The sequence below is a fragment of the Palaemon carinicauda genome, chromosome 42, assembly GCF_036898095.1.
Source record: "Palaemon carinicauda isolate YSFRI2023 chromosome 42, ASM3689809v2, whole genome shotgun sequence".
Classification (NCBI taxonomy): domain Eukaryota; kingdom Metazoa; phylum Arthropoda; class Malacostraca; order Decapoda; family Palaemonidae; genus Palaemon; species Palaemon carinicauda.
In genome coordinates, this window is record NC_090766.1 from 58,230,288 (window position 1) to 58,245,840 (window position 15,553).

Below are 15,553 nucleotides of genomic sequence, written 5' to 3' on the forward strand. Positions count from 1 at the left end.
AGGAGAGACCGTAGGACTTAGTTCCTCCCTCGAAGGATGTTCGGAGGGGGAACCTAAGCCTTCAGCTACCTCAGCAACAAAAGCCAAAGGTGTTTGAGCAGAAACACTCAATGCCTCCATTACAACAACGTCAACGACAGACAAAGGATCTATCCCTGCTGTCGTCGGCGATTGTTTAACGGCTGCACCTAGTTTGATCATGTCAAACAGTGCTTCCCTGGAGGGCAAACCCTGAAGCCCCAAGGAAGCCCAAAGCTGTAATAAATCATTGTTATTAACAGACAAATGAAAATCAAAATTCTCCTCCAGGGGAGGAGGGGCAGCTGCCTCAATATGGGAGGCAACTACCTCTCCCGCACCCCGGGATCGGTCAACAGCAATACGGTCTACACTACCACTCGCCGGCCTCTCGGAAGAGATCGATCGAGTGGGATCTTCGGAGGAGGAAAGGGCTACGGAAGAAGAAGCCTTGGAATTTTCTCTCTTCAGAGAAACCTCTGAAAGAGAAATATCCCTTTTAGACTTCTTCTTCCGGCGCCGGGCAAACCTCTCCCACTGGGAGGTAGACCACTCCCTACATTCAATACTGTACATACGTTACCGCTAACACACCGTTGGCCCCTACAATGAGGACATAAGGTGTGGGGATCAGTGTCGATGGCCGATATAAAGGTCCCACAAGGGCGGCCAGGTAATCCAGGACACGTACACATATTAAAATAATAGAGGCCAACTTCAAACACGCTCTGTAGAAAAGAGAAAGCAAAAACAGATTAATGGCAGTCAAGAGAGGGAGAGAGCAGACACGTCTGATCGCCTCCCGAGCCAAAAGCAAAGTGGAGCACTCACTAGTGTGTGTGAGGGGGGGGGGGGTGTTAGCAAGCTACCCCTCCCTATCCCCCGCTAACTAGCGGTGGGGTAGTAAACCCTTGTTAAAATTCTTGTGGCTCGTTATTCAGCTACGCCGAAGTAATTACCCTATGTAAATAGCGTGGTTTGTATTTTAGTTACGGAACAAATATATTTTACGGAATGTAACGAAGGGAAGGGACTTGGTTAATTGTTTATACAGTTAACAGTCCGACCTTACCTGTGGATTCACTTATACACGGTTGACCATTTGGTACAAACTTGGAAAGTTATAATCTGAAACTTCCTTATACCCTTTTTTATTCCATATTATCCTCATTCCTTTTCCTATTCTATTTCCTACTATATTCTATATGCAGAGTAATACACCACTTTATGTTGGTTCTACATACTGTGCATCAGTTCTGACTTTAAATTTCACATCCTTAAGTATTAAATAAAAAAATAATACCCATGTTAGGTCTTTTTTCCCCCTCCTTACATTGGTTTTTATATCATAAAATAAGCCGAACCTTCCAGCGCGGGGAGGACCGAGCTGGGCAGGGGCGGGGCAACATAACACAAAGTCGGTGAGGTGCCGACATAAAAATATGAAAACAAACTGCCTCGCGAGAGTCCCACTCAAACTAAAGCAACTACTAGTCGTAAATATAATGTAACGTATCCACTTGTGATAACGTAATAACGTGGGGTAACATAAAAAACTAGCAGCGCCCGAAGGCGAGCAGGCATGCCAACCTAACACGAACTGTGATATCGTAGTACCATAACAACTGTATCGTAAATAACAGGATAATGAAATACCATAACAAAATAAAATAACACGGGGTGTGAACCGTGAATTACCCAGATAGGTTCAAAACGAAAAACAATCAGTATGGAAGACTAATTGTAAAGCGTTAAGAACGAGAGAGAGAGAGGAGGTAGCCAGCCTCCATGGCGGTCCCGAAGCGGGGCCGTGAACCGTGAATTAAAAACTGTGATAAAATAACTAAGGGCAAGGCTACTTCCAAAGACTCAAAACTCATAGATCTGGTACTTAATTTCGATGGAGTGACAGTAGAGTCCGACATCATGATATAAATCCTGGGTAAATCCGGGAAAAAACACACACCGAAAAAGTGAACTGCACAAAGCAAGTGCTATGAAAGGAGTGACGTCACTGGCGTGGGTTAAGTTAGTGGTAGTAGTGTTGATCGGCACCTCGCTGTGGCGGGGGTTTTGAAGAGGAGATATCTAAATGGTGCGAGACCTCTGGTTGTGAATCATCACGCCCCATTATTATATCGACACCTTATATAGGTGAGCGAGCTGGGTTCAACCTGGCATTCCTATGCAATTTTTTCTCTGGTAATATATAGCAGTTATATACCTTAAAAATGGTGCTAAAGGAGCATTTCACTGGGCGGCACAGGTCTGAGCCCAGAAAATAATTATTAAATCCTGGTACTGTAGTATACTTCATATGGAAGCTTATTAATATAGGTACTTTTTCATATTCAGTATGTGAATAGAGAACATATGTCTGTTTATGAGGCAAAAACCTGCCCTATGTCAAAAATTGCCTTATGAGGGTCTCTTGGAACCAATTAATAATGTTGGGTGGGGTATGTACCGCACGTGTATCACACACGCTCGTACACTGTAACGGTATTTCTGTTTTTTGTATATTGTTGTTATCGCTCTTCTTTCACACTGATAATCTATTTATGCCTGTATATGCTAGTCTCATTGAGTTTGATTTTTTGTGCCATTCTTGACTGGAATGGGTTGTATATGTACTGATGCTCCATTCAAATAAAGTTAGTTGCATTCACTCAGGGGTCACCAATGTGCCGCTGCACCAGTTAGGTATTAACCATCTTCCCTGCTCCAAGGGCAGTGTATCAACATGCATATACTGATTCAGCGAGTACAAAGAATTCTGTACCTGTGGATTCAGACTCTATTGAATCCATCACAGCAGCTCTTATGCTGAAATATGTCGGTCACACAATGAAATATCACCGAGAACCAATAATGTATTGGCATTGAAACCTTGACTACCATCTTTTTAATTTGTCGGCAACGTAGGACATACTTTTCTAAACAAACATAGTACAAGACTGGTTGGGCATCCTCCTCAACTTTCAAGTTTAGTACAGTTGATTAACCAATGGTTCTGTTATGTTATGAATAAAGAATATAAAATATCCTAAGATCAACAACAACATTAAATATGTTATATATAAACTATCAAGAAACACTCATGTTAGCCTATTCAACATAATTCACTGAAAGTTTGTACTTCTGAAACTCCACTGATTCAACTGCCCGATTAAGAAGATCATTCCACAATCTGATCACAGCTGGAATATTGTAAAATGTTGACCCTTATGATGGAGAAGGCAAGACTATTAGAACTAACTGTATACCTAGACTAAGTACAGGATGGGAGTCTTGGAAGATTTGAATGCAAAGGATGATCAAAGTTAGGAGAAATCTTATGCAACATGCATAAAGAACTAACTGAACAACAGTGCCCAAGATATCCAGATCAGGAATACAAAATTTAATAGTCCATAATTTTTTGTCCTACAAATTTAGATGAGAATCAGCAGCTGATGACCACAAAGGAAAACATACTCAAAATAAGATAGAATGAAAGAATTAAAACATTTCTTCAAAATAGATTGATCACTAAAAGTTTTTTCAAAACTTTCTCAATAAGACAATTTTTGTGAAAATTTAGAAGAAACAGATCAAATAGCTTTCTCAAAAGTAAATTTGCAATCGAGAATCACACTTACAATTTTCAAGGAGTTGGTTAGAAACATTATCAGGGCAGAGATCTGGATGTTGAGAAACCACTGTCCTCAACCTACTTACAATCATACTTGAGTTTTGTTAGCGTTCAACTTCATGTCCCATAATTTGCACACCATGCACTAATTTGGCTAATCTCTACTAAGGGATTCAGCACTCCTGATCTACGTTCAGGTGATGGAATTTATGCAAAAAGAGTAGCATCATCAGCATATGCAAGAAACTTGTTTTCTAGGGCAAACCAGCTATGTGTAAGTAGTATGAAAAGTAATGGACTAAGAATACTACCCTGAGGAACACCAGATACCAGATCTCACATTCCTATACTGCCCATCAACAACAACTCTTTGGAATTTATCACTTAAAGATTCAACAATGATGTTAAGAAAAGACCCATCTATTCCCAACTATTGGAGTTTGAAAATGAATGCCTTATAATTAACACAGTCAAAGGCAGTACCAAAATCAAGGCCAATCATGTGAACTTTCTGACCACAATTGATGGATTTTTGCACAGCATTGGAAATTGTAAGGAGGGCATTACATGATTCAAGGCCTTTCCAAAAACCAAAAGGCAAACTAGGGAACAGATGATTACCTTCAGCAAACCTATTTAGATGTTTCGTCAAGAGAAGTTAAAAAACTTGAGATAATATGGGAGTTTTGGAAATTGGAAAGTGATCATCAGGGCTAGAGCTACCACAAACACATTACCAAATGAAGTAACATTACCAATTCTCCAACAAGCTCAAAAAGAACCTCTTTGCTAATGCACAGAAAATAATACAACTTCGGAGCTACAAAATCAGCAGTCTTCAAAAAAAAACTAAGGGAAAAATACCATTTGAGTCTACACCTTCATAATTATCATGGTTATAATTTCATAATAGTAAAATTTCTTATTTCTTTTTTAAACCTGATGTTTATGTACATGCCCCCCTTTGCCCACTGTCTTGTGGTGTCGTGTCAGGAGGATAACAATAATTTTGACTAAGAAACTGAAGAGAAAAAGAGACTAGTGCATATCAAATACCACTCACCACTAGACTGTTCCTTCCTTTGTTAGGGGCATGTGTTTATTGAAGGGAAAGAAAATAGGAAGCTTTTAAAATTTTATAGGTAAAGGTCGACTAAACCCAGTTTCTGGAGAAGCAGCAATATGAACATTAAATGAGCATAGAAATGAGAAATTTTGATATTAAATTTCTATTTTTCTCATAAGATTTTAAGTCAAACATTATTAAGTATATTGTATGTAATAGCTTCTTTAAAAAAAAAATTATTATTAAATTCCCTATGAAATGGGTTTATTGCTGAATAGTTTGCATATGTTAGGAATAAAGTTATTATATATATTTGTGACAGAATTTGGAAGTGTGTGTGAGAGAAGGAAGTTGAGAGTTAATGTGGGTAAGAGTAAGGTTATGAGATGTACGAGAAGGGAAGGTGGTGCAAGGTTGAATGTCATGTTGAATGGAGAGTTACTTGAGGAGGTGGATCAGTTTAAGTACTTGGGGTCTGTTGTTGCAGCAAATGGTGGAGTGGAAGCAGATGTACGTCAGAGAGTGAATGAAGGTTGCAAAGTGTTGGGGGCAGTTAAGGGAGTAGTAAAAAATAGAGGGTTGGGCATGAATGTTAAGAGAGTTCTATATGAGAAAGTGATTGTACCAACTGTGATGTATGGATCGGAGTTGTGGGGAATGAAAGTGATGGAGAGACAGAAATTGAATGTGTTTGAGATGAAGTGTCTAAGGAGTATGGCTGGTGTATCTCGAGTAGATAGGGTTAGGAACGAAGTGGTGAGAGTGAGAACAGGTGTAAGAAATGAGTTAGCAGCTAGAGTGGATATGAATGTGTTGAGGTGGTTTGGCTATGTTGAGAGAATGGAAAATGGCTGTCTGCTAAAGAAGGTGATGAATGCAAGAGTTGATGGGAGAAGTACAAGAGGAAGGCCAAGGTTTGGGTGGATGGATGGAGTGAAGGAAGCTCTGGGTGATAGGAGGATAGATGTGAGAGAGGCAAGAGAGCATGCTAGAAATAGGAATGAATGGCGAGCCCTGCTGCTTCCTCCGATGCCTTAGATGACCGCGGAGGTAGCAGCAGTAGGGGATTCAGCATTATGAAGCTTCATCTGTGGTGGATAATGGGGGAGGGTGGGCTGTGACACCCTAGCAGTACCAGCTGAACTCGGTTGAGTCCCTTGTTAGGCTGGGAGGAACGTAGAGAGTAGAGGTCCCCTTTTTTGTTTTTGTTTCATTTGATGATGTCGGCTACCCCCCAAAATTGGGGGAAGTGCCTTGGTATATGTATGTATGTATGTATATATATTTGTAAATTTCATTACTATTTTACTACTACAGTATTATTGTAATTCTATACTGGATAGTATCATATTACAATAGCAATATACAGTACAGTAGGAGAGAGAAAAAGGAAAGAGAGGAGGGGAAATAAGAACATCTGCAAAGTCGAAATGTCCGTGAAGAGTTAAAACCATCCTTAAAAATATTTTGCCGATTTAGATGAGGGTTATTGAAAAATGAAGATGAAATCCAAAAAGAGAAATCCTTGACAATAACCAATTGGCCTACCATAATATGGTTCTGAAGATTAGTCCACGTAGTATCATTTACCTCCAAATGATGAAACAGCAGTGGCTGTCACACCAGCCTCACGACCGATAACCATAAATGTAGGTATCAGTTGATATGTGAGCTCTGTATTATCACAGATCAGTGGACATTGAGTAAGGCACAGTCCTCCTTTATCAACAACGGAATGGGAAAGGTGGGTGTCTATGTTAAATCATTCCCCAGGTCTATAGGGTGATGATAGGTCTGAGTAGGACCAGTCATCTGCACCCATTGTAACTGCAATAACTTTAACACCGGCTCACACTCCACTTAACTGACCCAAAAGATACCAGTTAGAGGGCGAGTACTGGCACTCACTCCCAAAGGAGGAGAGTGATCCCTATAAGTCCCAAGGACTTTTAGCGAGAACCCTGCTCTTGTAACAAGCTTTTTCACTTTTTTTTCAAGGAAGAAGTATCCCAAGAGAAATAGTTGGGCTTTCTTAGAGGAGGGAGCAATTTCATTGCAACACAAACCCCTATACTGGGGGTTTTGTCACAAGGGGAGTACTGGAAACACTAACTAGAACTGCACTATACAGGGTTCATCCCATGAGGAATGCTTTTGACTCCATGTGTACCTGCTAGATGAACTATGTTCATTATTGAGCACGCAAGTGGAGGTAACACTCGGTCCCAATTAAGTCAGACAAGTTACTCCAAGTTCATTGCCCTCCTGAGCGGAGGAGTAAAAAGGGGGTTAGAGTCAGCTTATAATTGCCTCCTCAGAAAGATATGCAATGTATGGGCCTTCCAAGATTTTTTTTCTCACATGAAGAAAATTCCCTTCACCAGTACACTTTTGCTTGCACATGAGAGCGCTAAAAAGAAAAGCCTATCGGATATTGAAGTAGGAAAAGATCTAACAGTCGAGAGAGAAGCGTAACAGTATGTCCATATTGGTTATGGCCAGACTAAAAGAGCTATTATGTGGATCGCAGATGGGTAGGGATTTCCCAAGTGCCACCTGTCATTACTAACTTGTTAACTATTCTATGGCCATTCAAGCATTGGTAAAGACATATACTTATTTTGAAGGATGAATGATTTGTATACATGCTGATAGGAACAAACTTTAACAAAAATTAGAAAGCCTGAGCTTTAACTTAAACATTCATTATTATTTATACTGTACTGTATTTTGCCTTTTTTATTTGTAATTTTTGAATTAGCAATATATGAAGGGTATATAAAAAAGTAGCCTGCATATTAAAAAACTTGATGAATTCTATAAAGAATTCTACTGTGTACACATAGATAAACAACAAAATAATACCTATCCTGTAGAAAAATATTGCATTATAAATAATGAAAGAATGGTTTCAAAATAAAGTTCCTACCTTCCAACCATCAGCTGTTCTTTGCCCTTAGCTTTAGGTCTGAAGTATGACCAGATATCCATTGTAAACAAAGTTGAAGCAGAGTTGAAAATAGAGGTCAAATTACTCATGATTGCTGAAAGCATGACGCATAACATGACGCCTCGTATCCCATTAGGTAAATACTCGAGCACAAGCTTTGGATATGCTGAATTTGAGCACGATTGATAAGAGCCACAAAATTTGTAGCATTCTTCAGGAACTACACATCCTATTTCATTCGGAAATAACACTCGTGAAATCATTCCTGTGAAGAAAAAAAAAATTTGGTGATCAAGAATGTGTAACAAAATTTTACTATATACAGTATGGTATGGATGGGAGAAATTGAACAGTAAGGTAGAAACATATTTGGGTAATCTAATTGTACATAGCAACAAAAACTGATCTTGGTAGCTCGAGGCCTATTAAAGCAGTTTGTTCAAGGATAGTACTGGGAAAATTTTCTCCACTGATAATAAACTTTTTTCCTATTTCAATAATTCAATCTGACAGAAAAAAACTTTTTTGACTTTCAAATACCATTTATTTCTCTAAAAAAATCCTTTACAATATTACTGTTTTGTAAGATATACATAAATATATTCTGAATTCTGTCCATACTATATATTACTGTGAATTTATAAAAATTCATGATTAACTTACTCTTTCAGGTCATGCTGTTAGCTAATGTCACTTAGAAAATACTCAAGGTCTACATTCAGTTTTGTAATGATAATGATAATCCAAACCTCATGCCCACAATGATGGTATGGAATCTCCTCTGACAAAGACGTATGAACTACAATTTTTGGCAACTCGAGCTGCCTTCATTTACTTACGCACTAAGCATGGCCCTCAAGACATTAATGCTAGTTTTGATTAATCATTATAAACAGACAAAAGATGCATGCATGTGCCTTTTTGGGTCACAATAACTAAAGAGATAAATACATTTCACAAAATTAACCAATTACCAGGTAAAATAATGATGAACAATGGCAGTAACTTCGTGTACCCAGCCAACAGAGTTCCTCCTTGTGCATGGGAAAGACTTTTTGCTGCCAGTGCCCGCTGAACAATCATCTGGAAGTAACAGCTTAGAATGTAATCAAGGAAGGTATACAGAGAGAGATCAATACACTGGAGAAATAAAAATTCATGAATGGCAGCTAAAGAAAAGATCCTAGGGTACTTGCTCATGCCAAGGCCAGGCAGATGAAGAATGAGGCTAAAGGCAAGTTTCATGGGCAAATATTATCCAGGAAATAAAACTAATATTCAGAAGGGCTTTATCAATCACAAGAGATGTGTAACTGGCAAAATAAAAGACAAAAAATTGGGCAAATAAAAGTTGTAGAAAAATACAATGTTATGATAAAGTATTTTGAAGATTTTTTAAGGAGAACCAACAATGCAAACTGAAGGATGTTGCAAGACGATATTACCACAAGTATAAAATTGCCTAGAACTTTAGCTAACAAGTCATTTGACAAAATCTGTTGGATAAAAGTCAATGGTGAGCTAACAGCATTATGGGAAAACCTGATAAAGAAGGGATATGTCCAGAAGAAAGTAGCAGTAGACATTATGAAAGCAGAGGTATTACAAAGACTCGTAAGCTTGTCGAGTTACTCTACCATAACACAGTGAACACTGACCGGTACATAAAAAGAATTAAGAGGTTTTTGTTAGTTTTCAGCAATGGCCAGCAATTCATTATGTATAATACTGTAGTAATAATGGAAGCTACGGAAAGGCAAATCTTTGGGAGATGGTTTTCACAACAGATTCAAAGAAAAATGCAGAAAGGGTGTTTGAAGATGGAAGAATGGAATAAAGAATGGATTGAAAATGCATAAACTAAACAAAGTATAATGTAACTAAAAAGACCGCAAAAGAAAATTAGTCGTGCAAGTAAACTTATGAGCAATGCACCAGAGGTGTGAAGGCTAACAGTTACTAAATTATTTATGGAATGTGACATATAAGTAGGGGTTCAGAAATGCAATATATGTACAGTATGAGTACAAGATCATCAATACCAACGATGTATAAGAATAACAAATTAGGAAGAAAAGAAGGTAAGGCACCATGTTCAGGTTGAAAGATATGTCCAAGATGGTTGAGAACAACTGTTATAGTGAGAATACTCTGAACTGTAGAGTAGGTATTCAGTTGGTAATAATGAAAGGAGTATCAATACCCTGGATGAGGTAGAAAGAGATTGCTATAATACTAGGTAAATTACAGTATAGTATATCATAAGTAAAAAGTAAATGGCAAAATTTTATGATTTATGTATAAGGCCTGTGCAACAGACCGAAGGCAATAATAAAAAAAAGTAGTTTTGAAGAAGTTTGATTACAAAATGCTGAAATTCATGAAGGTATTTGGGGGTCAGGAGTTAGCTCCTTTGTTAATAGAACAGTCACATCTCAGGATTGCTCAAAAAACTTTACCACAAGCATCTCAACTCTTACTTCTTGGCTCCAGGCACCAGAGCCTGACACACCATCTCTACTGGTGGCTAAAATGAGAGAGTGGTCCCACTGCCTTGTGGGTTAATCTTTTGAGACGAAGGCTACAGGGGCTTCCTTAAAGATAAAGCAAGTTCTGGGGATAGGCACTGAGGCAAGCCAGTACTCATTTTGTGACAGCTCAGCAGTCCCTTGTAGCTTGGCTGCCTGTTAGGTGATCAAAGTTTCTCCTTGCCACCTGACATATGTGGATCAGATATCCAAGTTTTCATATACTGTAACATAAAAAATTTCCCAGGGAAAACACACAGCAGTTGCTCGGACATTCACATAGCGTACCTTGCAGTCACAAAAAAATTAACCATAAACTAATCATAGGAACCTGGAACAAGCAGAAAACTCTTGGATATAACTGTAATAATTCCTCTTAAAAGAATAAACAAAAGAGAAGTGACTTCAAGAAAAGCCGAGGTATTTTCTTATCTTCAATGGGCAAAATAGTAGCTAGAATTATGTTCTTACAATTTACCTAACATATCGGAATATGTGATACCAGAGACCCAGTCCAGGTTAGGGAAGGGATATGGGACTATATACATGATTCTTTTACTCTGGGGCAACTATAAGAAAAATGTCAAAAACAAAATACTTGTAGACATATATATCTCTACTGGCTTTACCACATCCTTTGGCACTGTGCCCTGAAAACTCCTAAGGATGATATTTTGATTGCAAATTTTTCAAAATACTTCAACTCTTTCAATTTAATATGGAAACAAGCCTGTTTTTGCATCCTTGAATCCTCATATCTTTCTTGTTGAAATGAGAGTAAGGCACTGTGATGATGTTGCTTCTATTCATTTCAATCCCTCAAGAAATTACCATATTGTAGGAAAAGAATTAAGACAACTCAAATAAAATATGTACCAAAAGGATGGTAACCTATTACACACCCATATAAAACTATCTACACAACAATTGGTTGATGACACAACAATTTTGGCCCACACCCTGAATTCATTACAGAAGATCTTCCAAAAGGACACTTGGCTTAAAGATAAATACAAGTGAAATAAGAAGTATGGTACTACAAAATAAACAAAATCAGTATGTGGCCACCTTCACTGTTGATGACACAAAACTGCAGGTGGTGCTATTCCTCAAATATCTTGGCAGCTTTGTTTCATTCACTATTATGACTGACGATGTGTTGGATAAAATAAACAATAGTTCCCATGCTTTTGTAAGGAAGAGGACCATGGTTTTCCAGAATAAACACTTGAGACAAACCACTATGTATTTAGATTCTTCTCTATAGGACAGAGGTCTGGACGCCCTCTCAAGCAACGGTCATTATTCTCTCTCCTATTTTTGCAGGAAATACAGACAGTCCCCCATATCTGCGGGTTCTTTCTTTGCAATTTTGTGAGAAAAAGAACTATTTCAATTCAACTGCGATTCTTTGCACCCAGCTCGCTTTGTGCCACATCTCTCTCTGCCCCGAACAACATCCCATCTCTCACTGACTCGGCTTCACTCATGCTTTATGCGTCCTCGCGTGTACATCTCCCACATCATCTCAGAATATTTTGTCCAACTTTTACTGGATAACTAATGAATTTATTTTTTTTTAACATCTATGTACATACTGTACATATTGTATTTACCAGGTTAGTATACTGTATATGTGTGATTCCCTACAGTACTGTACTGCAGAAGATAACACATCAGGAGTTGCGTCATGCTTCAAGACTGTATAAAATTTTGTACGAAAATAGTTAGTGGTCTTTGTATAGAATTTTTAAACTTAGTTAATCTCAAATACAGTATCTTCGTATACTTATTGTACAATACAGTATTACAGTAATATATGAAGTATTATTAACTACCCGTTCAGATACTACTGCTAGAGTGTTATAGGACCCTTTGACTGACCAGACAGTACTACATTGGGTCCCTCTCTCTGGTTAGGGCTCATTTCATCTTTGCCAACCTATTTACTGAATAGTCTGGCCTGTTCTTTATACATTCTCCTCTTTCCTCATACACTTGACAACACTGAAATTACCAAACAATTCTTCTTCTCTCAAGAGGTTAACTCCTCAACTGTAATTGTTCAGTGGCTACTTTCCTCTGGTTAAGGGTAGAAGAGACTCTCTAGCTATGGAAAGCAGCTCTTCTAGGAGAAGGACACTCCAAAATCAAACCATTGTTCTCTAATCTTGGGTAGTGCCATAATCTCTGTACCATAGTCTTCCACAGTATTGGGTTAGCGATCTCATGCTTGAGGGTTCACTTGATCATACTGTTCTATCTCGTTTCTCTTCCTCTCGTGATTTTAAAGTTTTTACCCTCTTATTATTTCAAAGTTTTTGTAGTTTATATATGAATGATTTATTTTAATGTTATTATTGTTCTTAAACTTCTCTTGTAGTTTTCCTTATTTTCTTTCTTCACTGGGCTATTTTCCCTGTTGGAGCCCTTGGGCTTATAGCATTCCACTTTTCCAACGCAGGTTGTAGCTTAGCAAGTAATAATAATAATAATAATAATAATAATAATAATACTATATACTGTATAGTACTGTACGTAAATTACTACTGTACTCTACAATATGTAAATGTAGGCTACGTGCGCGGTGAGTTGTCAAACAGTGCGAGTCATTGGAACGAAAACAGCGAACACTCACATTACAGTTAAACTGTCCTAAAGTAATAGCACTGTACATATATTACAGTAATATACACTACAGTATCAGTGAGTGTTATATTAGATAGGTAAAATAGAGTTTTGTTTTCATATGTGTCCTGATGACTACTGAAGTGTTACGTACTGTACTGTACAGTAGCTTTAAAATGTACAGTATGTAGTGTGCACATGTACTGTACACTTACTGAAATGTGTTCATTCATTTACACAATACAGTACAGTACTTATACTGTGATAGAAAGTAAGTAAAAACAATACTGTATTAAGCAGTGCTTAGTGTACTTATACTGTGATAGAAAGTAAGTAAAAACAATACTGTATTAAGCAGTGCTTAGTGTGCTAGTCGACCGAACATAGACAATGGGCCATGAGTTGGTAGGGTTAGAATTTGTCCCACCATAGGGCAGCAAGTATTCAAGGATTCTCGGTCTTCGCGCCTATCTCTGTTACCTAACTCCATCGAATAAGGAGTGCTGACTATATCCGATTCCACACACAGATTCTGGATCAAGTGGGCACAAGCATAAAAGCCATGCTCACCAAACCGCAGCTACGCTGGCCTGGTCACATGATCAGTAGTGTTAGGAATAATCTCTCAAAGGGAAGATTATTATGGATGTCTTAAGAACTTAAAATAATTGCGATGTTACGAGTAGTAATAGTATTCATTGTTATTATTATTATCATTATGTTCTTGTTATGTAATCGCTCAGTCATAAATGACTAACAAATCGTGAATTCCAGTGAAGTTAAAGCGTAGCATGCAAATTGAAAGTATTGTGTTCTATTGTCACGTAGAAATTTAATATGCTACATAGAATTTTGAAGGGTCTCATAGAAATATTTATTTATAAGAGAAGTGATCTCACTTGAAACGAGTCCCTTCTGTAATTATGTTAATATGGATTTCTTTTAGAAACTGTTTTTATCAAGTAAATAGGAATAATTTTATTTACTTCCTATTATACAGTATTATGAAAACAAAATTCTACTACAAAGATCCTTAACAAGAAGCATTTCGAAACTAGCTATATTAGAGTATTGATGGACTAATCTAGGACATATTTGCTGATATACCCGAGACATTACCTCAAGGAGTTCTACTCTGAATTTTACAAACAATTAAATGTTGGTACAAAGTGTACCTTTTTTATTGCAAATGTGATTTTTCTGGTAATATACATGCATTAGCAGTTGACTCTGCTGTATACTATTTTAATGTGTCTATTCATTTTCCTCTTAAGATTTTCTTTTTATTAGTTCTTGTAATATACCAGACCAACAGGGGATTTTTTGCTGAAAGTGGCTGTACAAACTAACATCATAAAACATGTATCTTACTTGGTCAGTGCACCAATACCAAATTGAGGCTGGCATTTGTCCCAGTAGAAAGGCAGGCCAAGGCATATCACTAACAGTAGGATCAGCATCCCTCAGCATCTGCCAAGAATCCACTCGCGGAAGCCCACAAGTTGAGTTATCTATCATCTTTTCAGGGATAGCAACCAAGTACTTTCTCTGAAGTTCAGTGTAACCACCCACCTCTTGGAAACCTTTAATGAAAATGATAATGGTATTCTACATTGGTCTCATTGTCTACACAATTATACTGTACATTAATAATACAACATAAAAATAGCCAATTTTTCATATTTTACCTTTGATAACGACAATCATGGATCCACCAAGCATAACAAAGTACTGGAGAGTATCTGTATAAATGACAGCAGCAAGGCCACCCACCAATGTGCAAATTGATGTCAGTGCCAACATAAATATGATGCAAAGGTACAAGTTGCTGATTCTCAAGGCTTGTTGAAGGAAGATGGCACCCGAGTATAAGTTCACCTGTGAAAGGACATTTTTATGTGAATTCCAGTATTTACTTCCAATAAAAGTGGTTATGATATTTCTTGAAAGTTAAAGCAGGCCTACCAGCATCAAGAACTATAAATTCCGTTGCAACCGCAAATATTAAGAAATTAAGAGGAAGTCATATTTGAATTAACACTGCATTTATCAAAGTAAAAATTGGGTAACTTACAGATATTTTGGTAAATATGTAGAGAATGAGGGACAGCACAGCAAGATAAATTTGAATTCGTTTCCCACCAAATCTCTTCCTAGTATATTCCGGTAGAGTACTTACCTGCAAAAATAAACAATAAAGTCAAATGGCATATTCAAATAAATCACATTAAATCAATATTATAAACACAGTTTAGATCAAATTTATGAAAAATTTTAAAATCAGACCATACTAATGAAACTGAAAAAAATGACAGAATTTCAAGTGATCTGACAGATTTTTTACAGAGTTAATTGAGAGCACTATAGGAGACACTTGACATATGAGGTACTTTACAAAGAACACTGCAATATCAACCTGTAAAAGTACATGTCAATTCATGATCCATTAAAGTTTAATTATGAAATGGGAATGCTTAAATTTCTCATAAATTTAGCTCCTGCATATTTAATTCTCGAAGGAGGCTGATAACCTTTTGAGACTATCATATCATATTGACAGGTGTTGACTGTCTAGTATAAATGCAAGCACTTTTGATGCTCTTTCATGTCAAGTCTATTTTATCAGAAATAAGTTTTTTAGTTTGGTTGAATGGCCAACCCTTTGACTACCTTCTAAAAGTTCCATTGCTCTGTAAAACTACATATACTAGAACATAAAATTGAATGTT

At 37.3% G+C, this 15,553-nt stretch overlaps 1 protein-coding gene across 1 annotated transcript in view; it reads right to left on the reverse strand.

Moving 5' to 3' along the window:
• LOC137633319 (sodium/myo-inositol cotransporter 2-like) overlaps positions 1-15,050 on the reverse strand; it is a 45,659-nt gene extending 30,609 nt beyond the window's left edge. The window contains exons 1-5 of the mRNA XM_068365556.1: positions 14,899-15,050; positions 14,513-14,702; positions 14,196-14,407; positions 8,643-8,751; positions 7,648-7,933 (exon numbers count right to left, since the gene is read on the reverse strand). Of these exons, the coding sequence (XP_068221657.1) occupies positions 7,648-7,933; positions 8,643-8,751; positions 14,196-14,407; positions 14,513-14,627 (722 nt within the window). The 5' untranslated portion in view covers positions 14,628-14,702; positions 14,899-15,050. The remainder of the gene's footprint in view (positions 1-7,647; positions 7,934-8,642; positions 8,752-14,195; positions 14,408-14,512; positions 14,703-14,898) is intronic.
• Positions 15,051-15,553: the final 503 nt, after the last annotated feature.